Source organism: Babylonia areolata, chromosome 35, assembly GCF_041734735.1.
Source record: "Babylonia areolata isolate BAREFJ2019XMU chromosome 35, ASM4173473v1, whole genome shotgun sequence".
NCBI lineage: Eukaryota > Metazoa > Mollusca > Gastropoda > Neogastropoda > Buccinidae > Babylonia > Babylonia areolata.
The window spans coordinates 20280878-20306794 of NC_134910.1; the positions used below are offsets into that span (position 1 = coordinate 20280878).

Sequence of the window (25917 nt, forward strand, 5' to 3'; positions counted from 1 at the left end):
CTATGGTTTTCACCCCCCCCCCCGCCCCCCCCTCCCTCCACTACAGCTTGAGCTTTGTTCTGGGGGCTTCTTTTCGTATGAGAGGATAAACTGAGGTCCCGAGTTCAGCTTGCAGAGAAAGAACCCACAGCAGCGAGGGGTTGTCCCTGGCTAAATTCTGCAGAAAAATCCTCTTTCACAGTAAAAGAAATACACTTGCAGACATCAAAAAAAAAAAAGAAAAAAAAAAGTGTTTAACACACACACACACACACAAAGAAAAAGAAAGAAAGAAAAAAGGATGGCAGTGCATGCTCCCTGAAATCTGTTGTGACAAAAAGTAATACAATATAATACACCAATGACCAAAATCATGACCAAATGTTGTTGTTTTTTTACACTCTCTACGAACTGCATTGTAATGTGCATTTGTTCATCAAATCTTCTGGTTTCGCTTTCTACATATCCCCCTAAAAAACAACAGAATTATAAGCAATAATCATAAACTTCACTACTATAGGACTTCTATTCCAAACAATAATCTGTTAAGTTTTCTGCTGTGAAAAATAACAATCCTATTATAAATAATAAATCATAAAGTTCACTGCCATGGGAAAATAATAGCCCTATTTTAACAATAATCAGAACATTAACTGCTATGGAGAATATAGCAGTCCTATTATGAACAATGAAAACAAAGTTTACTGCTCTGGAAAATAGGTTCCTTTTGTAAATGATAATCAGACCATGATTTACTGCTGCAGACATAGTAATCCTGTGAGAAACAATAATCAGAAAGTTTACCTCTCTGGAAATCAGAATCCTAGCAGCTAAAAATTAAAACACACACACACACACACACACACACTAAAACAGTAAGGAGTCATTTAATTGTGTACAAACCCACTTCCACATTCACAAAACAGTTTTCACTTTCTTTTTCATACATTTATATACACTTGTATAATTTCAACATGAAAACAAACTCTCCCAAAGGAGCATTTAGCGCTCGAATCACTGAACAAAAATTATCAACATGTGAAACAAAGAATTAAAACAGATTTTTTTCAAAAATGGACAAATAAAACAAAAGACAAAATGAAATCCTCTCATTTCTGATTATGAAAGACAGATAATTTGAAAATTGACCTGATTAACCCCCTTGCAGCTGCTGACAGTTCACTTGTCAGTGGATTGCTGTCACCTCACTGAGATAAGACAGCTTTCATGTCAGGATGTCAGTGAAGGGCTGTCACCTCACTGGGATAAGACAGCTTACAGGTCAGGATGTCAGTGAAGGGCTGTCACCTCACTGGGATAAGACAGCTTACAGGTCAGGATGTCAGTGAAGGGCTGTCACCTCACTGAGATAAGACAGAGCTTTCATGTCAGGATGTCAGTGAAGGGCTGTCACCTCACTGAGATAAGACAGAGCTTGCATGTCAGGATGTCAGTGAAGGGCTGTCACCTCACTGAGATAAGCCAGAGCTTTCATGTCAGGATGTCAGTGAAGGGCTGTCACCTCACTGAGATAAGACAGCTTACAGGTCAGGATGTCAGTGAAGGGCTGTCACCTCACTGAGATAAGCCAGAGCTTTCATGTCAGGATGTCAGTGAAGGGCTGTCACCTCACTGGGATAAGACAGCTGACAGGTCAGGATGTCAGTGAAGGGCTGTCACCTCACTGGGATAAGACAGCTTACAGGTCAGGATGTCAGCGAAGGGCTTTCACCTCACTGGGATAAGACAGCTTGCATGTCAGGATGTCAGTGAAGGGCTGTCACCTCACTGAGATAAGACAGAGCTTGCATGTCAGGATGTCAGTGAAGGGCTGTCACCTCACTGGGATAAGACAGCTTACAGGTCAGGATGTCAGCGAAGGGCTTTCACCTCACTGGGATAAGACAGCTTGCATGTCAGGATGTCAGTGAAGGGCTGTCACCTCACTGAGATAAGACAGAGCTTGCATGTCAGGATGTCAGTGAAGGGCTGTCACCTCACTGGGATAAGACAGCTTACAGGTCAGGATGTCAGCGAAGGGCTTTCACCTCACTGGGATAAGACAGCTTGCATGTCAGGATGTCAGTGAAGGGCTGTCACCTCACTGAGATAAGACAGAGCTTGCATGTCAGGATGTCAGTGAAGGGCTGTCACCTCACTGACATAAGACAGCTTACAGGTCAGGATGCCAGTGAAGGGCTATCACCTCACTGAGATATGACAGAGCTTACAGGTCAGGATGTCAGTGAAGGTCTGTCACCTCACTGAGATCAGACAGAGCTTACAGGTCAGGATGTCAGTGGAGGACTTTCACCTCACTGAGATAAGACAGAGCTTGCATGTCAGGGTGTTAGTGAAGGGCTGTCACCTCACTGGGATAAGACAGAGCTTTCATTTCAGGAAGCTGCATGTGAATGACTGGTGTGTAAGTGCTTTGATTTGACTCTGCACAAGATTCAGTGCAATATACCAATAATAATAATATTATTATTATTATTGTCATTATCATTAAGTCAGTCACTGTTCTTTATCTGGACTTCTTCCTCTTGGGACCGCTTTACCTTTATTTTATTATTTTATTAATTTTTTTGCTGCCCCATCATCTGCACCGTTTCAGTGGCATTTCTCCCATGCCACTCATTTAGATTCCCCCCACACACGACCACACCTGGGTTCGTCCGTCACAGTTCCAGCGTCGGCAGTCCACAGGGCATCGATATTACGTCGCCAGCAAGCCACACACCAGAGGAGACCCTGCACTGCTGCTGAGTCACATCGGTGGTGTTCTGTGGTGCCTGTTCTGATTTAACGTACTTAGGACACCACCTACTATGCCCCCTACTAACAACAATAATGGCTTAGTTGCGGAACCAGACTGAGTGAGCGTCCCTCCCAGAGTGGAGACCGCCACAACGTCCCTCAAACAACAGCCCCTCATGAATCTGCCGACACTGAAGACAGTGACAGGACTGACCCCAAGCACAGAAGTGGAGGGGCATCAAAACAGGTCACCATGAGAGCAGGGCATGAAAGGCCACAGGCTTTGAGACTGTTTTGTTTATATTGATGACGAAGGAGGAGGAGGATGAAGATGATGATGACGATGTTGCTGTGGAGGTCCATTTTTGCTTTACTTTTTTGTTCACTAAAATCAATGAAACCACTGACTGAGAAGTAAACACCAAAAATAACTGCACTTCGAACTCACGTCATTTTGATCTCAAGTCACCATTATTGAGAAGTAAAAGGGCAAAAAAAAACAAATCCACCGAACCTTTATAAAGATTATGAACAGTCATGAACTCACGGATTCTGCACAAACACATACAGACAACAATAAAAGAAACCAAACTGATTAATCATTTCTTTTATAAAAACGTCAAAACAAAAAGAGTGACACCCTAAAAATGAGATTCATCATATCTTATAAGTGTGTGTGTGTGTGTGTGTGTGTGTGTGAGTGTGAAGGGGAGGTACGAACAATGATCTGTGATGAGCACTGCGTCAAATCTCTTTTCTTTTAAACAAACAGAATAGATTATACTTTATTCAGTTTACTGTCACAACTTCAAAGGCTTCTCAGGGTTTGTCTGATACAAGTCATTCATAAAAATAATCAATCACCCGCCGTTCAGTTCAAAGAAATGAACAATTCAAACGCAAATCATCCAAACATGGATTGAGGTATAACTTCCTGCGTGCACCACTTGACTGGAAACGCTATGCTGTTATACCCTTCTGTATCTTTTGAACTCTTATCTCTTTAACTTCTTCTTCTGCGTTCACTTGTATGCACACGAGTGGGCTTTTACGTGTATGACCGTTTTTACCCCGCCATGTAGGCAGCCATACTCCGTTTTCAGGGGTGTGCATGCTGGGTATGTTCTTGTTTCCATAACCCACCGAACGCTGACATGGATTACAGGATCTTTAACATGTGTATTTGATCTTCTGCTTGCATATACACACGAAGGGGGTTCAGGCACTAGCAGGTCTGCACATATGTTGACCTGGGAGATCGTAAAAATCTCCACCCTTTACCCACCAGGCGCCATCACCGTGATTCGAACCCGGGACCCTCAGATTGACAGTCCAACGCTTTAACCACTCGGCTATTGCGCCCGTCATTATCTCTTTAACAAAGGTGAACAAGGATAAAGGCCCCATCACCTGTTATAGCCATCAGGGCAGCTAATTCAAGATCCACTACAGGTTCGACACAGGAAGGTGGGGCCCAATCCTCTCCTTCCCCATCCCAAGTCAGGTGCCCATTCTTACCTGCGTGGAGTGAGGGGAAATCAAGGTAAAGCGCTTTTCCTACGGACACAACACCACACCCTGAACCCTCATCACTGGATCACAAGTCCAACGCCTGAAGGATTTGACCATGACAGCTCATCTCAGAGAAATACCCTTCGTTTTTTCTTCTTTGTTCCCCATAGCGGACGGTGTTGTTCATGTCATTTCATTGTGCCCCACTATTGATTCACACAACACAAAACACATACACACAAACATCACAACAGTACTGACTTGTCAGTATGGCACAAGTCTGTTTTTTTTTTCTTCTGATTATTATGGTGCAAAGAACAAGAAAAGGAAACTTAAAAAATGAATTCGAAAGAAACAAAAGAAACAGGAAAACACGAAACGAAATTAAAAAAAACAACAACAGAACAATCTGAATAATATACATCAATGAATTATTACTGGAAAAAAAAGCTTCCAGAAAAATTTCCAACCACATAAAATGTAGCAACAGTTCAACAGACGGTGAGACAAACAGCGACTCAAAGCGGCGATGCGTAAGGAGAATCGGAGCAATGTGCCTTTCCGAAAGACACACCACCAGGCCCAAACAGGGCTTCAAACCCAGACTGCTGGACCACAAGTCCAGCGCCTGACCAATTCTTCCTAGGTGCCTAAATGACTGCTGACTGACGTGTATATATATACAATTTTTTTTAAAAGACAATAATTTTAACAAATGCCGTAACCAACTCAAATCAACCAAAACTGTTTTTTTTCCACAAGAACAACAAAAAATCCTGGAAATGAACTCGGCTCTCATGTCTCACAAAGCACGAACAAACTCCAGCTTCCCACACATACGCACACACAGTTTGCACACAGTTTGCACATAACTATCAGGCAACAAAACTAATGATCTTCATAATTCTACATCACTCACTACTCACAACAAACCAACATTAAATTAACAAACAATGAGGCTAGGAGATGAAATGATTAACAAATAGTAAAGAGTGGTAACTCTCTCCATTGACAAGGCACACAGCTTCAAGTCAGTGCTGCTTATGCTACCAATTCAGTTAGCACACAGCTAAATTAAAGGTACATTGGAACAAACCCAGACACTTCCTCCAAAAAGGAAGCGCCGGGCTTGTCCTTATACCAATCATTTGACATGTGCACACAGCAGCAAAGACAGAAGAAATGTGCAAACACAAATAAGCTTTTATTCAAGATTGGCATAGCCTCTTTAATCCTGAACAAGCCACACAGAACACATTGACACTACAGAACAAACACATGGTTGCCTCCGTGGTTTTTCAACTGGAAATTAACAAACAATGAGGCTAGGAGATGAAATCATTAACAAATAGTAAAGAGTGTATTTGTGTTTGTACATTTCTTGTCTTTGCTGAAGAGATTTAACATTCTTTACTATTTGTTAAACCAACATTACTTTGGCACACAAAACTCACTCCCCCTCCCCCTAACTGAAGTATTAAAATATTCCTTCCTGAAACAGGTTTAAGGAACAAACAAACAAAAACAACAAAAAATTATAACACTAATAACGACAACAATATTATTTATCTGGAAACTCAGAGGTATCTCCTCCCATCTTCTCACAGAACCAATGAATCTGAATCTTGCCCAAACTTCTCTTTTCTCCCCATCCGAAACTTACTTGCTCTCTCTCCCTCTCCACACCCTACAAAGACAACAAAAAATGCCCATCACATCAACAAGGCTTTGTGGACATGTTCGTCAAGCATCGGGTTAGTTAACACTGAAAATGACTTGAAAATGCATCTTCTGGTACATCTTCCTCCACACAATGAGTACACTTTGCTTGGTAACTTCTTAATTTTAAACATTTTTTTTTTTCAAAACAATTTTCAACAATCTTTCAAAACAAACTTAATTATAAACAATCTTTCAAAAAACACTAAATTACAGTCTTTCAAAACATACTTATATTTAAACAATCTTTCAAAACATCCCCCCCCCCCACCCCGCAAAAAAAAAATAAAATAAAATAAAATAAAATAAACACAGTCCCTCACTTACACCTACCCACTCATGACATTTTTTGTTATATAATTTTTTGCTTCTTAACCCTTCGAGAAACTGTAATATGAGTAACAGTGTCAGTAGCTCAAGGAGGCGTCACTGCGTTCGAACAAATCCATATACGCTACACCACATCTGCCAAGCAGATGCCTGACCAGCAGCATAACCCAACGCACATAGAAATATGAACAGTGGCAGCATTCACATGCACACAACTCAAACCTGTCTCCTATTTTGTCACAAACTGATGGACCATGCCCCAAACCTTTCAGTTCCTCCTGCAGAAACTCTTCCTCTCTCTCTCTCTCCCACTTTCTTTCCTCTTCTCTTTCTCTCTTCTTCTTTCTGCTCTCCACCACCCTGTTGTTATTTGTTTACAGTGTTCTTGTACTGTTCATAAATATTCATACTTATTTTCATATGACAGTCAGTCGTGTCCGACTATGACCATCAGAACAGCAGAGGAGGCAACTGCTGTTCCGACTATTTGGGCTAGAATTTGATTATAGTGGAGAGTGTCTTGCCCAAGTTACATCCCCACTCTCTCGGCCAAGAGGGTTTTAGGACAGTCGGAGTTGGGATGGTTCCCAAAGGCCAACTAGACCACAAGGCTGCAGCACTAAGAGCCAGTGCAATTTTGCCTCCTAGTTTGAGAGTCATAGTCCTTCCAAAAAATACTAAGTTGTAAATGGTTTCCTACTGACTGGAGAAACCATTGATAATACAGCTCTCACTTTGCTGTCAGCCCAAATGTAAACTTATGTCATTATACTTATATTTATACATAAATATGTAACTCTGATGTTGTTGCTGTGAATGTTTTGTCTCTCACTATTTTTTTTACTTTTTTTTTGTTTTGTTTGCTTTTTTCATCTTCAGTTTCATACACATTTTTTGTGCTTATTCCTTTACCCTTAAAATAAAATTTCATTCATTCGTTCCCTCCCCTGGCCATGCAAAGCAGATGACGACATACTCTTACAGTTGTCCCTCCACTCATGAAAATTCTTCCCAGGGCTTCAATCATGCCCTCATAAAATTCTTCAAATCTAATTTCTGCTTCGTTGGACTTCTTCATCAGGCTGGCTATCTCCTCCCATCTCTCTCTCTCTCCCCCTCTCTCTCTGCACCTTCTAGGAAGACAGCACACCTCTCAGCACGGAGGCCTTGTGGAGGTGCTCATCCAGCAGGGACTGCTGGGAAGCGAAGAACTCCTTGGCCATCCCACAGGTGGCGTTGACGCACATGGGGCAGCGCAGCGTCAGCTGGGGCCCGCACACCTTGCCCGTCTGCAGGTGGGTCTTCACGATGTCCGCCAACGCCTGTGGGGGAGAGAGAGAACATGAAATGCACATGAATGTGAACATGAACATGAATGTTTAGTCAGATTAAGGCTTTGGCCCTGTGCTGAAGGGGGGTAATACAAAAGAACATTATTCTGACTACCGTAAAGTTTGGTCTATAAGCCGCAACTTTTTACTCCAGCTTCAACCTGTGCGATTTATACAATGATGCGACTTATTTGAGGATTTTAACGATCCCGGGAGTGTCATGTTCTCGTCTATTCTTAGCTGCCCTTCAACTCACCAAAATCATGATTTCTGTCTATGAATTTTTGGATGAGCTTCAGGATAGTGTGCTAACTGTTCACGTTTTATAAATCAAATCCCCACACATTAAAGCCTTCAGATCAGCATTCAGTTCTATCTGCTCCAGCGTACACCCTCATCATGCCGAAAATGCAACGTAATGCCTATGATGCAGCCTTCAAATTGAAGGCGATTGACCTAGTAGACGACAGTGCAAGCGGCGAACCAGCAGCGACCTCCACTTTGCATTCATGTTCATGAAGTGAAAGTGAGGCTGAAGTCAGTGACAAGATGGCGGAGGAGGCTGTGCTGGTTCCCTTAACTCAGACACTGAAGACGAAGATTTCAGTGGATTCAGTGAGCAGGATGATGTTGAATAAATGTGACTCTCCCTAAATTATGGATCTTATTTTCATTGTGTTTATTTATTTATATTTTTTTTAATGGCATTAGCAGTATTTTCGCTTGCTTTTCTTTGTGTTGTTCCCGCTTGTGTTTATTTCATAACCTACACTATTGACAGTTTTTCTGTAGTATCAGTATGTGTTGCAGTACCGGAAATAAGTACGGCTTATAAGCCAGTGCGGCTTATGTATGTACAAAGTTCAATTTTTTCCTAAATTTAGTGGGTGCGGCTTATATACCAGTGTGCTCAATAGACCGAACTTTACGGTAAATAACAAAGGTAACAGCTAACAGACATGAGCTCTACAAACGAATATTTAGATACTGCAGTGCATAGCCTCATGCTTGCTTCATAAGACCTGTCTCAATTCTTGTTGGCGACGAGATATTTAGCCTAAAATGACATGGTTCTGTGTAATACTTTGAATGAATTAATTTCACTCTGAGGTCATGGAAAGCAGGGCAACAAAACAAAAACAAAAATGGAATGTGAGAGAGAGAGGGAGAGAGAGAGAGAGAGAGATGGTTGGGTGTGTTGCTTGCAGGTGCTGCATGTTTCAAGTCTGTGGTGTCTTCTTCTTCTCTCAAGGCCTGACTAAGTGTGTTGGGTTACGCTGCTGGTCAGGCATGCTTGGCAGATGTGGTGTAGCGTATATGGATTTGTCCGAATGCAGTGATGCCTCCTTGAGCTACTGAAACTAAACTGAAACTTCTTTGACTTAACGTTATGAAGGCATAGAAGGGTGTGCTGACACACATATGGATAACAAACGCACACATAGATGTACACAGACAACATGCACACAAGGACTACACACACACACACAAACATATACAAACCACACACACACACCTACACAAGGACATCACACACATACACATACACTTTTTTGAACCCTCCCCCCCATATATATATATATATATATAGAGAGAGAGAGAGAGAGAGAGAGAGAGAGAGAGAGAGACCACATACACACAAAACACAAACACACAAAAACACCACACACACATACACACAGACCATACACACACACACATATATATAGACAACACATATACACACACACACAAACCACAAAAACCAAATAAAACACATGCACACACACATGTACAATGACCACATACACACCACACACACACATACATGTACAATGACCACATACACACCACACACACACACACATGTACAATGACCACATACACACCACACACACACACACATGTACAATGACCACATACACACCACACACACACACCACACACCACAGGCCACCACCTTGACATCCATGAAAACAGATTTGTACAGACCTTGTCTCAGGATGAAAAAGAAAATGATAATTAAAAAAAGACAATAGATAAATGAATCTGAGGGAAAGCTTCAGGAAAGCATGATGCCAACATCAGGGCATCGGGCCGGAAGACGAAACAGACAGCATCCATGAGCTGGACAGAACGGCACAGGTCACAATATTCAGACTGCGAATGGGACACTGTCAGCTCCTCTCCCACCTCTACCATCTGAAGATATCAAATACTGACCAGTGCCCTTGTGGTACAGGCCCACTGACCCCCTCCCATATCCTGCAGTCCTGCCCCACCTTCAACGCTCCGAGATGCCCGGTGGAGCTCCAGGAGAAACTGTGGGGACCGGCGGGGTCCCTGCTACGGACGGCAGACTTCGCTGTCCTGTCTCAACTTAAAGTCTAGCGTGGCCAGGGAACGCGGAGAAAGAAGATGATAAATGAATTTAAAATGTTGACTAAGGGGACATACCTCCAAGAAGACTGGGTGGTCATTCAGGGAGGCTGCTCTTCTGATGTTCTTCACTCCAACCTGACAGACAGAGAAACAGTCACAACACTCACCCACCACCTGTCTGCTGTGTGTGTGTGTGTGTGTGTGTGTGTGTTGTGAGTGTGTGTTGTGTGAGTGTGTTTGTCTGTGTGTGTGTGTGTGTGTCTGTGTGTGTGTTATGTTGTGTTGCATTGCGTTGCATTGTGTGAATGTGCGTGCGTGTGCTTGTGTGTGCGTGCGTGCGTGCATGCGTGTGTGTGTGTGAGTGCGTGTGCGTGTGTGTGTGTGTGTGAGTGTATGCGTGTGTGTGAGTGTATGCGTGTGTGTGTGTCAGTGTAAGTGTGTGCGTGCGTGCGTGTGTGTGTCTGAGTGTGTGTGTGTGTCTGAGTGTGTGCGTGTGTGTGTGTGTCTGAGAGTGTGTGTGTGTATTGTGTGAGTGTGTCAGTGACAGACCACAAGGCCAGTGTGCAACTCCTAACAATCTGCAGTGCCATGCAACCCATCATGAATGGTCGCGTTTTCAAATGGTCATCATCACCAAAACTAAAAATTCATGGTTACACGTCTCGTGGCCTTTTATGACCATTTGGGCAGTGAGTTCATCTCCACTGAGCCTAGTGCTCCGTATAGGAAGGCGGGGCCCAATCCTCTCCTCTGACCATTTTAACTCACTCCGGACGAATAGTTTTCTCCCTTGCTTTTCCCTACAGACGACCCATTTGTTAGGGTTAGGAAAAAAAATCGCAAAAAATACAAAACATAAAGTAACTGAATGAAATTCACTGTACTTGACCCACTGACCCCTCTCCTCATGTCGTGTGAATGCCCAACCCCCTCCCTCTTCACTGCTCTCAGAAGCTGAGTCACTGTCAGAACCTTCTTGCTGGTAGCTTTCTTCACTGCAGATACTTTATTCAATATCTTCATCATCCTCGTCGATGTCAAAACCTTCATTCTGAAGCTTTTCAATCACTTCAGCAGTAGTAAAAGCCACTGTCGTGATCTAGTTTGCTGTAAAAATTTCCACTTGTATCGCCTGCGACACCATTTTCAATACGTATGCAGATTAGCTTGTCATGTGGGGTTCCTGAACTCACTGGCTCGCTGTGGAGTGTGTTGTTACGAAACCTCATGAAGAAACTTTCCCTTCGACCCTTGACACGTTTGAAATGCCTGGTGTAGCTGCGATTGTTATGCTACCCCATGAGGAAAACGCGGAAATTTTTTTAATTGTCGAAACCGCTATAGCTATAGCGTTCCATCGTCCGGTGTGAGTTAATCTTCCCCATCCTAATAACAGAAAAATATTTCAACTCATTCTGCTCCAAGTACTTGTACCATGATTACTTCCCCTGCAGACAAGATACTGGTATTCTCTGACAGACACACCATTCTTGTTTTGTTTATTCTTGCTTAGAACAGCTGGCATTCTAAGCTGAACCGTTTATGGATTCCCAAAGTGGAAAAACGAAGCTTTGTCTGACTGGTTATATGAACCATTCTCCATCCATTTTTGCCAAGTTTAATCTTAAATATCATCATCATTGACACAGAACAGAATAAGACTGACTACAAAAGAGTTGGCCAATCCGTTCATGAATTAAGACAGCAATGAGGAAGAAAATGGCGGCAGTTTCACGGATGAAAATGACATTCAATTTCAAACCTTTCCCAGACGTTTGTTTCAGTTTTTTAAGTGAACCATCCTAGTTTCACTGCAGTGGTCTCATATTCAGGGGGAGATGTGTAGCTGAAGGGAAGAAGAGTCAATTTTCACTACCAGTGCAAAATTCCCTTGTGCTATAAACACAGAAAAGATGGTGTCTAAAAATAGCTAAGGATTTCCTTGTGACATGTAGAAAATATGGCCTGTCCTACCACTGAAAACTAAGAGCAGTAGGTTCATGGATAAAACAAACCCATAATCTGGTCACATTTCAGTGACATGGGTGCTCTACCCAGCTGGTGCTGAAAAGCGACGCTGATGGTGATAGGGTCCAAAGGCCATCCTGCCACACAAGCATCTTACCTCAGCGCCCAAGTGCTGTGCGTACTCCAGGTCCAGCTCAAAGAGCGTCTCGATGTGGTCACTGGTGAAGGCGATGGGCACCAGCAGGATGTTCTTCTTGTTGCGCGTCACCAGCCCCTTGATGGCGTCGTCCGTCTGGGGAGCCAGCCAGGGAAGGGGCCCCACCTGGGTTCACAAGCAAAATAATATTTCAGTTCTGCGGCTCTGTCAGTTCCTAAACACTCTTGAGCAGCATCAAATCCTTTTTGGTCCTGCCTGGGTGAATATGACAACAACAACAACAAGTCCTGTTAATATTCTAAAATAAAACTCTTCAGCAGCACCGAACTCCACAAACAATGAATCATCCCATCTAAAGCTAGGGTGAAAAAAGAAAAAAAAAAAAAAAAGGAAAAAAAAAAGACCAGTGCTCAACTCATAAACACCCTCTTTTTTCATCATCTTCCTGTCCTTAAGTCAGGACAGACACACAAGTGGGCAGGTAACAGGTGTAATCAAACCAATGGCCCACGACCAACTTTCAATCACCACCGCCAAGCCAAGGTATTATGAAACCATCTCTGTCTTCCTGTGTCTACATCACCAGCTGCTGTGAAGGTCAGTAAGTGGTGTGATCTGTATCAGGTCCGCACGAACGAGCAAGCTGCCGACATTCACCTTCAAGCGCTTCGGACAAACAGGTCTAAAACTTAAAATGTGCACATATGTTGGTGATGTTATCCCCGCAGGCCATATCACTAGAGGTGGGTGTGTTGACATTGTGTGCAGCGGTGCACTTAGCGCATGTAGAAGAACCCATGGCAACGAAACAGCAAAATGCTATATTAAAATCTACTTAGATAGCAAAAGAAATAAACGTGCAAACAGAAGAGAAGGAAAAAAAATGATGGGTGTCACTGCACTGTGTTGCCATGCTCTCCCTGAGGAGAGAGAGCAGCCCCAATTTCACGCAGAGACATCTGTTGAGACGAAAAGGAATACAATACAATACAATACAATGCAATACAATGCAGTGCAATGCAGTGCAATACAATGCAAAGCAATACAACACAACACAAAACAATATGATAAAACAAAATAAAAATAAAAACACAACTCAATACAAAGCAATACAATGCAACACAACCCAACCTAATACAAAACAAAACAATGCAATACAATACAAAACCAATTAAGACAATACGATAAAACCAAATGTTACTAAAGCACCAACAACTAGCCACTGTGGCGAAGTGGTCAGCGTCACAGACTGACGACAGGAAGTATGCAGGTTCAACCCCTACCACAGGTAAGGTTTTCTTCACCCCATGACTGGCTCCTACCCACACTTGAGTGTGCTCTGGACTCAACTGGCAAGAATGGGACCACACAGTCGAGGGTCAACCACTTCACCTTTGTGTCTTTGGAAGTGTAGCCCAAATTTCCTCACCAACACTGGAGGTGCCCATCTTACATCTATCAAGCCTGGTTGACACCAGGATATATCATCAGAGTACAGCCTTGTCAAGACGTCCCAAACTTAATGGACCCCTGAAGCAGCATCACCATCACCCCCATCATCCTTCATCATTATCAAACCACAGAAAACAATATGTCCAAAAATTCTGGGGCACCAAAAAGGTATATAAATAATATAATAAAGGTATATATATAATAAATATGGTAGGCATGGGAGTTTGTCCAGTTACAATAATAATAATAATATTATTAATAATAATAATAATAATAATGATACCCTGGACTGCCAGACCAGACGGTAGGCGTGCGAGTTGCCCAGTTACAATAATAATAATAATAATAATAATACCTTGGACTGCCAGACCAGATGGTAGGCGTGCGAGTTGCCCAGTTACAATAATAACAATAATAAGAGTAATGATAATAATAATACCTTGGACTGCCAGACCAGGCGGTAGGCGTGGGAGTTGCCCAGTTACAACAATAATAATAATAATAAGAGTAATAATAATAATGATACCTTGGACTGCCAGACCAGACGGTAGGCGTGCGAGTTGCCCAGTTACAATAATAATAATAATAATGATAATAATGATACCTTGGACTGCCAGACCAGACGGTAGGCGTGGGAGTTGCCCAGCTCCTCCATGACGCGCTGCACTGTGGCTGCCACCTCCAGTGGGTAGGGGTCCCCCCGGTTCACCACCTGTGTCCACACAACACACCACACCACGGTGAACAGAACTGCCCACTCACACACACCTCCTTACACTCAGCCCTGCCCCCAAGCATTGCTCTGGCGTCAAAGTTTGTCTCATTTAAATAGTTTTCACGTACATGTGGAGTGATGACCTAGAGGTAACGCGTCCTCCTAGGAAGCGAGAGAATCTGAGCATGCTGGTTCGAATCATGGCTCAGCCGCCGATATTTTCTCCCCCTCCACTAGACTTTGAGTGGTGGTCTGGAGGCTAGTCGTTCGGATGAGACGATAAACCAAGGTCCCGTGTGCAGCATGCATTTAGTGCACGTAAAAGAACCCACGGCAACAAATGGGTTGTTCCTGGCAAAATTCTGTTGAAAAATCCACTTCAATAGGAAAAAACAAAACTGCACGCAGGAAAAAAAATTTTTTTTAATGGGTGGCGCTATAGTATAGCGACGCGCTCTCCCTGGGGAAAGCAGCCCGAATTTCACACAGAGAAATCTGTTGTGATAAAAAAAATTCAAAAAACAAAATACAAAATACCTGCTTATGCATAAAACCGCAAAGAGCAAGAACTAACTTCTATAGTATTTCACTTCTATAGTGTTTCCGGATGTGTCCATACATCATTTCTAGGAAAAACAGTATATTTTCTGCATTTTTTTTTCCGCACCAGTATGGCACTGAAGCCTACCGGGGCTGTAGAACAATGATTTCATTTTAAGGACAGACAGAAAAAAATCTTGTTAACTGAAATGGGTGAAAAACAACAACACCACTCTCTCTCTCTCCCTCCCTCCCACTCTCTCTTTGTTTCATTCATTATCTACTATTTTTGTTCACGGCCCACTCCTCTGTTATGGGTCGGAGGCCCAACAAATAAGCCATTGTCTTGTCTATCTCTCTCTCTCTCTGTGAACCGAACTTAATCAATCCAATAAAAAAAAAGAAAAAAAGAAAAGAAAATCCAACAGAAACAAAACAAGATTAAACCAAAATCCAGAATGTCAGACCCCTGCCGGAGTCTGCACTAGTGGGTCACAGTTAAGTATGTGTAATTAAATCCAGATTCACTGTCCTCCAATTTCAACGCACCTTGAGAGGCAGAGAATGTGCAGAAAACAGAATGACCACATCATCTCGGTCTTCTTCAGGGAATCGGGCCAACTCCTGGCGGATGTTGTCAGCAAAGGCCTGTGAACATACAACACAAGACGACAACACTGAAGGACTCAAATAAGGAAGAATATAAACATACCAAAAGTACCTAACAATAGTTAAAAAGCAACTGTCCAGTATGTGTGATAGTCAAGTCTTGTCTGACCTGCACTGTGTTGTACTTAACTGTATTGAACAGCAGTGTATTGTATTTTTCTGTGCTGCACTGTATTGTACTGTACTGTGTTGTATTGTCCTGTGTCGTCCTGTACAATGTTCCTGAAACAGCTGTGGTCCTTATTGTGAACTCTACAATATACCTGAACAAGCCCTGGTCCTTAACTTTTAGTGACACCTGTACAATATATCTGAACCAGCCATGGTCCTTAACTTTCAGTGAAACCTGTACAATATACCTGAACCTGCCCTGGTTCCAAACTTGTTGTGAACCATGTACAATATACCTGAACCAGCCCTGGTCCTCAACTTTTTGTGATCCCCAAGCAATATACCTGAACCAGTCCTGGTCCTTAACTTTTTGTGATACCTGTACAAGATATCTAAACCAGTACTGGTCCTTAACTTTTTGTGATACCTGTACAATACATCTGAACCAGCCCTGGTCCTTAACTTTCTGTGACTCCCGTACAATGTACCTGAAACAGCCCTGGTCCTTCACTTTCTTGCGATTCCCGTACAATATACATGAACCAGCCCTAATCCTCAACTTTTTGCGATCCCCGTACACTGTACCTGAACCAGCCCCCGATGTGTGGGCCAGCGGTCGATGACGCTCCAGATGATGTGGTTGGAGGCTCCGTGCTTGGCGTAGTGCCGGTAGATGGCGTTCAGGCTGCTCCCTGTGGTGGAGCAGCTGTACTGGGGGTACTGTGTGAAGGCCACTGCTCTCTCCACACCGTCCCTGACACGCAAACACACAGGTTGGTGTTTTTTTTAGGTTTTTTTTTGTCTTGTTTGTTTCGGTGGCATTACTCCCACACTGCTCATTCTGAGTCCCCCATACACGGCCACACCCAGGTTCCTCTGTCTCAGTCCTAACATCGGCAGTCCACTAGGAACCATTGATGTTAGGCCACCAGGAGGCCACACACCAGAGAAGACGCTGCACTGCTGCTGAGTCACTTTGGTGGTGTTCGGTAGTGTCTGTTCTGATTTAACGTATTTAGGACACCACCTACTAAGCCCCCTGCTGACAACAATAATGGATTAGTCGCGGAGGACGCACAGGTTTTACTCCTTATGACTGGTGAACCCTTGACGAAATAAATTCAGTGTAGCATGGATTTTGAAGAACTAATTCTTTTGTACTTTTCAACAGAGTGACTGATTTTGCTCAACAGCAAATAAATCAATGCAGTCAAAAGGGGAACAAGTTCAAGTGAAGAATGGTGACTGACTTTCTGACTGGCTCAGGATCCTATCCTATCGTACTTCTTAGTAAGGCAAAAAAACCTTCATTGACAACCGTACTCGTCAGCAGCAGCTGAGGAGTTGAAACTTTGTCTTTCCTTTATATATATATATATATATATATATATATATATATATTTCATTTCAGTCAAAAATGTAAAAAAATAAATAAATAAAATAAATAAATTGTAATCTGTGGGGTTTTTAGTTTAAAAGACACTTCTCAAATCTCACTTTAAAAAACACAGGAAGGAAAATATTCTATTTATATCTACATACATATCTATGCCTTCCAATCAAAATAACATTTGCTTCCATGTAATCCACAAAAAGCATGTTCACTATCTCTTTTTTTAGTTCTTTTTATTCTTATTATTATTATTATTATTATTATTACAGTAAAGCACACTTTTTAAGTCTGTCATTCAAAACTTTTTCTCCGGTCAGAATGATTTGCACAATTATGTCTTCCTGTAAATATGTGAATGCATTTCTATGTTTTTCACTGTAAATGAACCCTATATAACATACTTCACACACACACACACACAAAAACACACACTTACCAACACTCACACATAGAAATACTTAAACACACACACTAAATTGCACACACTCACACATGAAAGCACATTTGCACACACATATACAATACACACTCCCCCCTATCCCCCCCCCCCCCATCTAATATTCATTTAAGTGGAAAATTGAGCACTACTCCTATACATAAACAAATAAACACATACACACACACGAACACACACACTTACTCCTCCATCTGCTGAATAGTATCCTCTGTCAAAGGATGTGCGTAGCGAAAACCAATGTAGAACTTGTGGGGAGCTGTACACATCACACACACAAACACACACACACACACAATCATCATCATCATCATCATCATCATCAAGTCAGTCTGTCCAATATTCCAAATGTACATGAATTAACATCAATTTCGTTGACCCATTTCATCTCATTAATCCAGTAGTATTTGGATATTTCACTTTTTCTTTTTTCTTCTTTTATTTATGCTTGATGTTCACAAGACCCTTAGCTATATCTGCCCAAACCCATCTATAGCTATTCTCACCATACTGTAAATCTTTACATCTTCAAATATTACATCAAATATTCTTTAAATTCATATAGTTTCTGTACAAAATTATCTACAGATGCTTGCAATACAGCTACTCCAGACCAACTATTTTCCCCAAAAATTATAAAAATCCCTTGAATAATGATTAATGAATGATGTAACTAATGTGAACTGATCCTATGAGTGTTTATGTACACTCTTTGAAGTATACTCTGCTGTGTAATGCTTCACTGGATTTTGGCAAATTCCGATTTTGTGGGGTTTTTTTTTTTTCATTTTTGATGACTTTATGTGGAACTGGATTACATGTGTTTTTTCTTGAGAAATATAACCTTCACTGCAAAGGGGGGGGGGGGGGGAGTATTTTCCACAAGTAAAATGATGATATTACTCCAGACCAAGTAATATTCCAAGTAAAACAATGACATGACTAAAAGGAAAAAAAAAACCCACACTTCTCAAGTAAAACAATGATATGTCATTACTCAAAACCAAGTAATTTACAAGTAAAACAATGACATTACTAAAAAATAAAAAAATAAAAACATTTCTGAAGTAAACCAAAGACATATCATTACTCAAGACCAAGTAATTTCAGAGTAAAACAATGACATCTCTTTACTACAGAACAAGCATTTATCTAGAATAACATGTCATTTCTCCGACCAAGTATTTTCAAAGCAGAAAACGCAGCAAATCAAATGCTGCCTCGAGCCCATCCAAGCACACAGCAGAGCAACAAGTGATGTGGTAGCCTGGTGGTCACACGTCCGCCTGGGAAGCGAGAGAATCTGAGGGTACGGCATCAAACCCCAAACTTGCAAGAATTTCTTCCCCTCCACTGGACACTGAGTGGAGGTTTGGGTGCTAGTCATTCTTCTTCTTCTTCTGCATTCGTGGGCTGGAACTCCCATGTTCATTCGTATGTACAAGAGTAGGCTTTTACATGTATGACTGTTTTTACCCTGCCATGTATGCAACCATACTCTGTTTTCGGGGATGTGCATGCTGGGTATGTTCTTGGTTCCATAACCCACCGAACGCTGACATGGATTACAGGATCTTTAACATGCGTATTTGATCTTCTGCTTAGGGGTTCAGGCACTAGCAGGTCTGCACATATGTTGACCTGGGAGATCGGAAAAACCTCCATCCTTTACCCACCAGGTGCCGTTACTGAGATTCGAACCTGGGACCCTCAGGTTGACAGTCCAACGCTTTAACCATTTGGCTATTGCGCCCGTCAGCTAGTCATTCAGATGAGACATTAACCCCTTATCTGCTGCTGACGAGTACACCTGTCAGTGAATGGCTGGTGCCCGAGATAGGACTGACGTCATAGGTTGGGATGTCAGTCAGCACTCTGTGTTTGAACTCTTTCCTCTAGAGACTGATTTATTTCCTTTTAGCAAAATAAAGTACAACGCTTAACTCACTTCGGATGACGGAACGCTATGGCGGTTTCAACAAATAACAAGACAGGCAAGGCCTTCAAGATTCACTTGTGATACACTTAAAAAAAAAAAAAAATCTAATCGTTAAAATGTGTTCTGCATCTGTTATTATAAAGTTTCGTGTTTAAAAAAAAAAGAAAAAAAAAGTCCTAACCAGATTCGAATCCCGCGTGTTCAAGTTTTAAAGTTGATATGAAAATTTAGTATTTTGTTAAACTAATAACATGTAGAGCCAAGTACAAGTACTTCTAAAAGTCGTAAGAAGTGAAAAGGACTTCATTTTGAGAAAAGTCAAGACTGGAAATTTTTTCATTTCATCGTGATCAGTTCAAGGGTGTTAACTCGCATGGTTTATAATTTTTAACTGTGAAATCCGACTGATTCTGTGGATATTTGTATGGCAGTTTGGGGCTTCTTAAATCCTATTTTTATGCCTAATTTGGTGTCAACTGACAAAGTATTTGCAGAGAAAATGTCAATGTTAAAGTTTACCACGGACACACAGACACACACACACACACACACAGACAACCAAACACCGGGTTAAAACATAGACTCACTTTGTTTACACAAGTGAGTCAAAAAGCTTTCCACGTTTTCCTCATGTGGTAGCATGACAATCGCAGCTACACCAGGCATTGTGAAAATGTTAAGGGTCGAAGGGCAAGTTTCTTCATGAGATTTCATAACAACACACTCCACAGCAAGCCAGCGAGTTCAGGACCCCACATGACAGCTAATCTGCATACATATCTAAAATGGTGTCGCAAGCTATACAAGTGGAATTTTTTTGAGCAAACTTTATCACAACAGCAGCTTTTACCGCTGCTGAAGTGATTGAAATGCTTCAAAGTGAAGGTTTCCACATCGACGAGGATGATGGAGATGTTGAATAAAGTATCTGCAGTGAAGAAAGCTACCAGCAAGAAAGTACTGATAGTGAATCAGCTTCTGAGAGCAGTGAAGAGGGAGGGGGTGGGCGTTCACACGACATGAGGAGAGGGGTCAGTGGGTCATGTACAGTGAGTTTCATTCAGTTACTTTATGTTTTGTATTTTTGGTGATTTTTTTCCTAACCCTAACAAATGGGTCATCTGCAGGGAAAAGCAAGGGAGAAAACTTTCGTCGGGAGCGAGTTAAAAGTGTACAGACAGTAGTTCTTCCTCTTCCTATCCATGCTGATCTGATTTAAATTTATGGAAATTTAGCAGCCTAGGGGTTATTCAGAGGTTCCATGTTCAACATGCACTCAGAACACACAACAGAACCCAGGGCCACATAAGGGTTGTCCCTAGCAAAATTCAGTTAAAAGAAAAAAAAATCCACTGTAAAGAAAAAAATAAACACATGTGCAGGCATCTTCAGCCTGAATTTCAGTTCACACAGAGAAATCTGTTGCAACAAAGTAATACAATACAATACAAACAGAAGACAAATAGCAGCTGTCAGTCGGCTCTACCCAGGTAGACAGCCTGTTGTGCAAATGACTCGTGTTTTTAACAGCACTTAGAGCTTGGTCTCCATGCGAAGATCAGCGCTATATAAGTACTCATATCACCATCATCAAGACACAGGACAAGGCAGCACTGACCCTGTCTCAGGACTGATCTTGTCCAGAATGTCCACCATGGCCTGTCCCTGCACCTCTGTCCACTTCTTGATGGGTGACCCCCCTCCGATCTTCTGGTACTGCTCGATGATCTTGGGTGTGCGCCGCTTGGCGATCACCGGGGCCAGCTGGCTGTGACACAGAGAGACACAGAGATAAAGTGTGGTGCTGCAGTGCAACTCGGAATGGTTCATCTGCCAAAGGCCTCTGACCCATTGCAACAGGGGTGGAAATATGCACATAGGGCAAAGCTTCTTAAATATTATAATGTTCGCCATTATCATCATAATCATTTCATTGCCATAAGGCCAATGCTTTTTACACAAACACTGCTAGTCTTTTCATGAAATATTCATTCCCATTTGACATTAAACACAGTAAATCTGAACGGTGGCATTTGACAATGATTGTGAAGTACACGGTTTTAATATCTAAAAAGAAAAAAAGAAAAAGAAATCTGGTACTGTTCAAGGATTTGAGGTGCATGACACTTCGCTATCACCAGCACCAGTTGGCTGTGAGAGTGACACAGACAGAAAGGTTCATGCAGGTTTTTTGGGGTTTTTTTTTCAAAACCTTTTTTTTTTTTTAATTTAAATCTTAAAACTCCAAAAACCAAAGGAAAGGACTGGGCCCTGTCTTCATATGTCAAGCCCTTGACTCAGCAGATATAAATTCAGTGCCCCCCCCCCCCCCTCCCCCTTCCACCAGTATTGCTACAACTGCTAATAATGATGACAATGTGGTTGTTTTTTTTATATAGCGCTTGATGTGGCTCTCAGTGCATTTAGCAATACATGTTGTATGAATAAGATAAAGGAATACAATTTCTAAAATATTAAAATACAAACTCACTAAAAACACTATTTCAAACACACATCAATGTACACACATACACAAAGACGGTCTGGTGGCAGAAAGATCAACAGTTTAAAATATTATTTGAACAAATATGTTTCAAGATAGGATTTAACCCTTTCAGTGCCAAAACTAATTTATGTTCAGTAACTGACAACTACTTGTCAAGAGATGTCTTGCTCATGGAGGGTAATAATCACTGAAAAAAAATCTAGCATGCACACTACTGAAAGAAAGTATATAATTTATAACCTACACTTTTCCGAAAGGAAAATGAATACAATATCCACTGAACACCACTGCACATGAAATCAATGACTATGTAATTGGAAAATTCCAATAATGAAGCGAACAGAAATTTCTGTCCTGTGGCTTTGAAAGGATTAATAATAAGAATCATGATTGATATTTATATAGCACTTTATCCAGAAAAAGGTTCTAGGTGCTTTACAAAACATGTGATAAAAAACATAATGCTTCAAATCAACGTTGCAATTACATGCCAAAATGTACCTTGATTTGAGAGATTTAATAATGGAACAGGGACTATAGTGACTATTATTCTGTGGAAGAGATTTCCAGAAACCAAGGTCTGTATCCCCACCTCTGTGCCGGCAGGGGGATGAGATCCTTGTCCAGGAAGAGACGCAGCAGGAAGTCATGGACATCCTCCGCTTTCTCTGGACCCCCAAGGTTCAGCATCATGATGCCTGTCTTTGGTCGCCTGGACAGGACAGAACAGAATAAAATAGAATAAAGCAAAGCAGAGCAGAGCAGAACACAGCAGAGTAGAATAAGTCATCATAACCCAGACATTGTTCTTGTTCTTGTTGCTTATAGTCCAGCCGACCGCACAGGGCCATATCAGGACTGTCATACCATACAAATGCTCTAACGCGTCAACACAAAACTCAAATCTACAAAAAAAACACTAAGACAAACCCACAAAACACAGCTCATGACACAGTATCCCAACGATTTAGCTCCTTACTGGTTTATGGCAAATAAGATTAGGCTATGCTGAGGATGCCAGCCATTCCACTTAATTTATCATCCCCGGATTACAAAAAAATCATAAAAAAGGAAACAAAATACTTACAAGTTACATACAAAAAATACATAAAAAGGGCCATATATTGATAAAGGCAAATAACACTGCGGAATGGGCAGCTAGTGCCCATCCCAGTGTTTACATCTCACTACCTAATTGCCAGAGCAAAACAGCACAGACTGCACATCATAGACTGCGGAAAGAGAAAAAAGTGTCCTGGCTTGCTTGAAAAAACAAAAGGGGAATGGACTGGGAAGGCAGAAAAAGGAAACATAGAAGGAAGAAAAAAGGCAGAAACAAAGGGAGTGACAGAAAAGAGGAAATTTCCAGCACAGAATTTCCAGAAGGCGGGGATGCTATTTATACTGAAAGAGACCCGACATCCCCACGGGGGGTAACCCAGACATACCAAGTATACTGGAGTTACAAGGTGTAACAGGGGGAGAGAACATCTAGGACACAAACATGAGATTCTGAGGTGATAACACTCACTGCAAAAGTCACTGTCAGAAACAGCACAATAAGTTATAACCATTATCAGAATTTCTCTCTGGTAACAAGATCCAGCATAAAAACCAATCTTTGAATCTTTCAGATTACACAAAAATCATTACCAGAATCTCTCTTTCTCTCTCTCCTTCTCTCAGGAATCAGTGCAAAAACCATTATAAGATCACTCTCTGGTGACAAGAATCAACACACTCAACGCAAACTTCGTTATTTGAATCCCTCTCCCTCAGGTGAAAAAGACTCACCACAAAATTCATAATTACAATCTTTTTCTCAAAGGTAACAAGCACAAATCATAAGAAAAATCTCTCTCTCTCTCTCTCTCTCTCAGGTAACATGACTCTAAAAGCTACATGGATAACAAAATCTTAAACATACTGTCATACATGTGAAGAGGATTACAGCACTGGCAGATCTACAAATACGATGACTCTGTACATCAGGAAACAAGCTCCACCTTTAATCCACCAGGCACCGATACCTGGATTGTACTAACAGACCAGTCTTTATAACATCATTTCAACTTTCCTTTTTTTTTTTTTGCATTAGTTTTCTTCTCTTGCACTTGTTTTAAGAATTCACAGATATTCAGCCCTTAAACGGCCCCTCAGTTATGAGATGGGCTATAAGATCTGAGGAACTGCAGATTGAGGAAAAGTCCAAGTTTGCTCTGAACCATTCGGCTATCACTCGGTTAACTCTCTGATCGATCCACTCTCACCACACAGCACACCAAAAGTTTACTTGGTCTGGGGAGAGGAAACCCTGGGAGTGCCAGTGCTCTGAAATCGACACTGATTGACAGGCGAAGTGGCCACGCTCAGCCAGGCAGGGGAAGTCACTCCGTGTCTCCATCCTTGAAGCAACCCTGCTACTGCTGTGCCTGGAAAGAGTACAGCAGCAACAACAACAAAATAAATCAATGAAAATAAATGAATAAATAACTAATAATTATAATCAATAATAATAATAATATTATTATTATTATTATGAAAAAAAATAACAACATGGATGGACAGAATTTCTAAGATATTAACTGGTTACCAGTGGACAAATGCATAGCTCTAGCAATCATGGTAAGAATACTAGAATTATACATACAGACAGAGAAGAGACACACATATGACATATTTCGTGATAATTTACAATGAAAAAAAACTGGCTACCTTTTACTTCCCTTAAAAATCTAAATAAAATGATACCCATTTAAACAGCATCAATGACAAAGATTCAAAAAAAAAAAAGATGAAGAAAAAAAAAAAGTAACACAGCCCTTTCATTTCCATTTTTATGTCTATTCACACAATGTGATACCAGACACTTACATAAACAGAGTAACAAATACATAAATTGAGTAACAGAGAAATATATAAGCAACATTAGCACACCATAGCCAAATTAAAATAAAATAGAATGGATAAATAAACAAATAAAAACACAATACATTTGTTCCAATATCATCATACGATTTGGGTCTTCTGTAACTCAGTACAAGTTACTTAGTTACTTTAATTAATACTAATCTTTTAAATGTTCTTAAAATGCAGAGGGATATTATCATGGGTGCTTTTCTTTTATGGTGTGTGTGGTGTGGTGTGGTGTGGTGTGGTGTGTGTGTGTGTGTGTAGTGTTTATCACTTTATGCATGTGTGTGTGTTTGTGTTTATGCATGTGTTTGTGTGTGTGTGTGTGTGTGTGTGTGTCTGTGTATGTGAGTGGAGTGGGATGTGTGTGTGTGTGTGTGTGTGTGTGTGTGTGTGTGTGTGTGTGTGTGTGTGTGTGTGTGTGGATTGGTGAGTGGATTGGTGTGGTGTGGTGAGGTGTGGTGTGGTGTGAGGTGTGGTGTGGTGTGTGTGTGTGTGTGTGTGTGTGTGTGTGTGTGTGTGAGTGTGTGTGAGTGTGTGTGACTCTGTGTTTGTGAGTGGAGTGGATTGGTGTGGTGAGGTGCGGTGTGGTGTGGTGTGGTGTGGTGTGGTGTGGTGTGGTGTGGTGTGGTGTGTGTGTGTGTGTGTGTGTGTCACTCTGTGAGTGGAGTGGAGTGGTGTGGTGAGGGGTGTGTGTGTGTGTGTGTGTGTGTGTGTGTGTGTACTGTTGTACTTTCTCCTGAGAGATATCCACTATCTAGTGATACCCTAACAGCCCTGCTGTGGAAGTTCAGCTTCCTCCACACAGAAGGGACTGCTGACAAGGACCGTGGACTGTGTGATCCCAGCTGCTGCCATTGTGATGTCAAAACAAAGCAGTCATAACTTTTGTGCTGAGCCACCGTGTTGTGTTTGTCACACAAATATAATGCCAAAACTTTGTGAACAAAAGTTTTCACAGCATATTCCATATATATATATATACATATATATATATATATATATATATATATATATATATATATATATAAACACTTTGATTTCATGAGCCTGATTGTATTGGATGTAAAGTCTTTTCACTTTTGGTGATTACAACGAGAGAGAGAGA

General features: G+C 41.5%; 1 protein-coding gene across 7 annotated transcripts in view; it reads right to left on the bottom strand.

Moving 5' to 3' along the window:
• Positions 1-847: 847 nt before the first annotated feature.
• The window catches only part of LOC143277853 (ferrochelatase, mitochondrial-like), a 27774-nt gene continuing 2704 nt past the window's right edge, over positions 848-25917 (bottom strand). Inside the window, exons 2-14 of one of the 7 annotated variants that reach the window (XM_076582786.1) lie at positions 24190-24328; positions 22489-22608; positions 21010-21158; positions 17638-17710; positions 16190-16358; positions 15374-15472; positions 14174-14281; positions 12118-12282; positions 10068-10127; positions 2294-7622; positions 1608-2133; positions 1340-1393; positions 848-1183 (exon numbers count right to left, since the gene is read on the bottom strand). In XM_076582786.1, coding sequence (XP_076438901.1) covers positions 7434-7622; positions 10068-10127; positions 12118-12282; positions 14174-14281; positions 15374-15472; positions 16190-16358; positions 17638-17710; positions 21010-21158; positions 22489-22608; positions 24190-24328 — 1271 coding nt within the window. In that variant the 3' untranslated portion in view covers positions 848-1183; positions 1340-1393; positions 1608-2133; positions 2294-7433. Of the gene's footprint in view, positions 2134-2293; positions 7623-10067; positions 10128-12117; positions 12283-14173; positions 14282-15373; positions 15473-16189; positions 16359-17637; positions 17711-21009; positions 21159-22488; positions 22609-24189; positions 24329-25917 lie in introns of all 7 variants that reach the window. The other 6 variants (XM_076582783.1, XM_076582781.1, XM_076582782.1 and 3 more) reach the window with 6 other exon arrangements.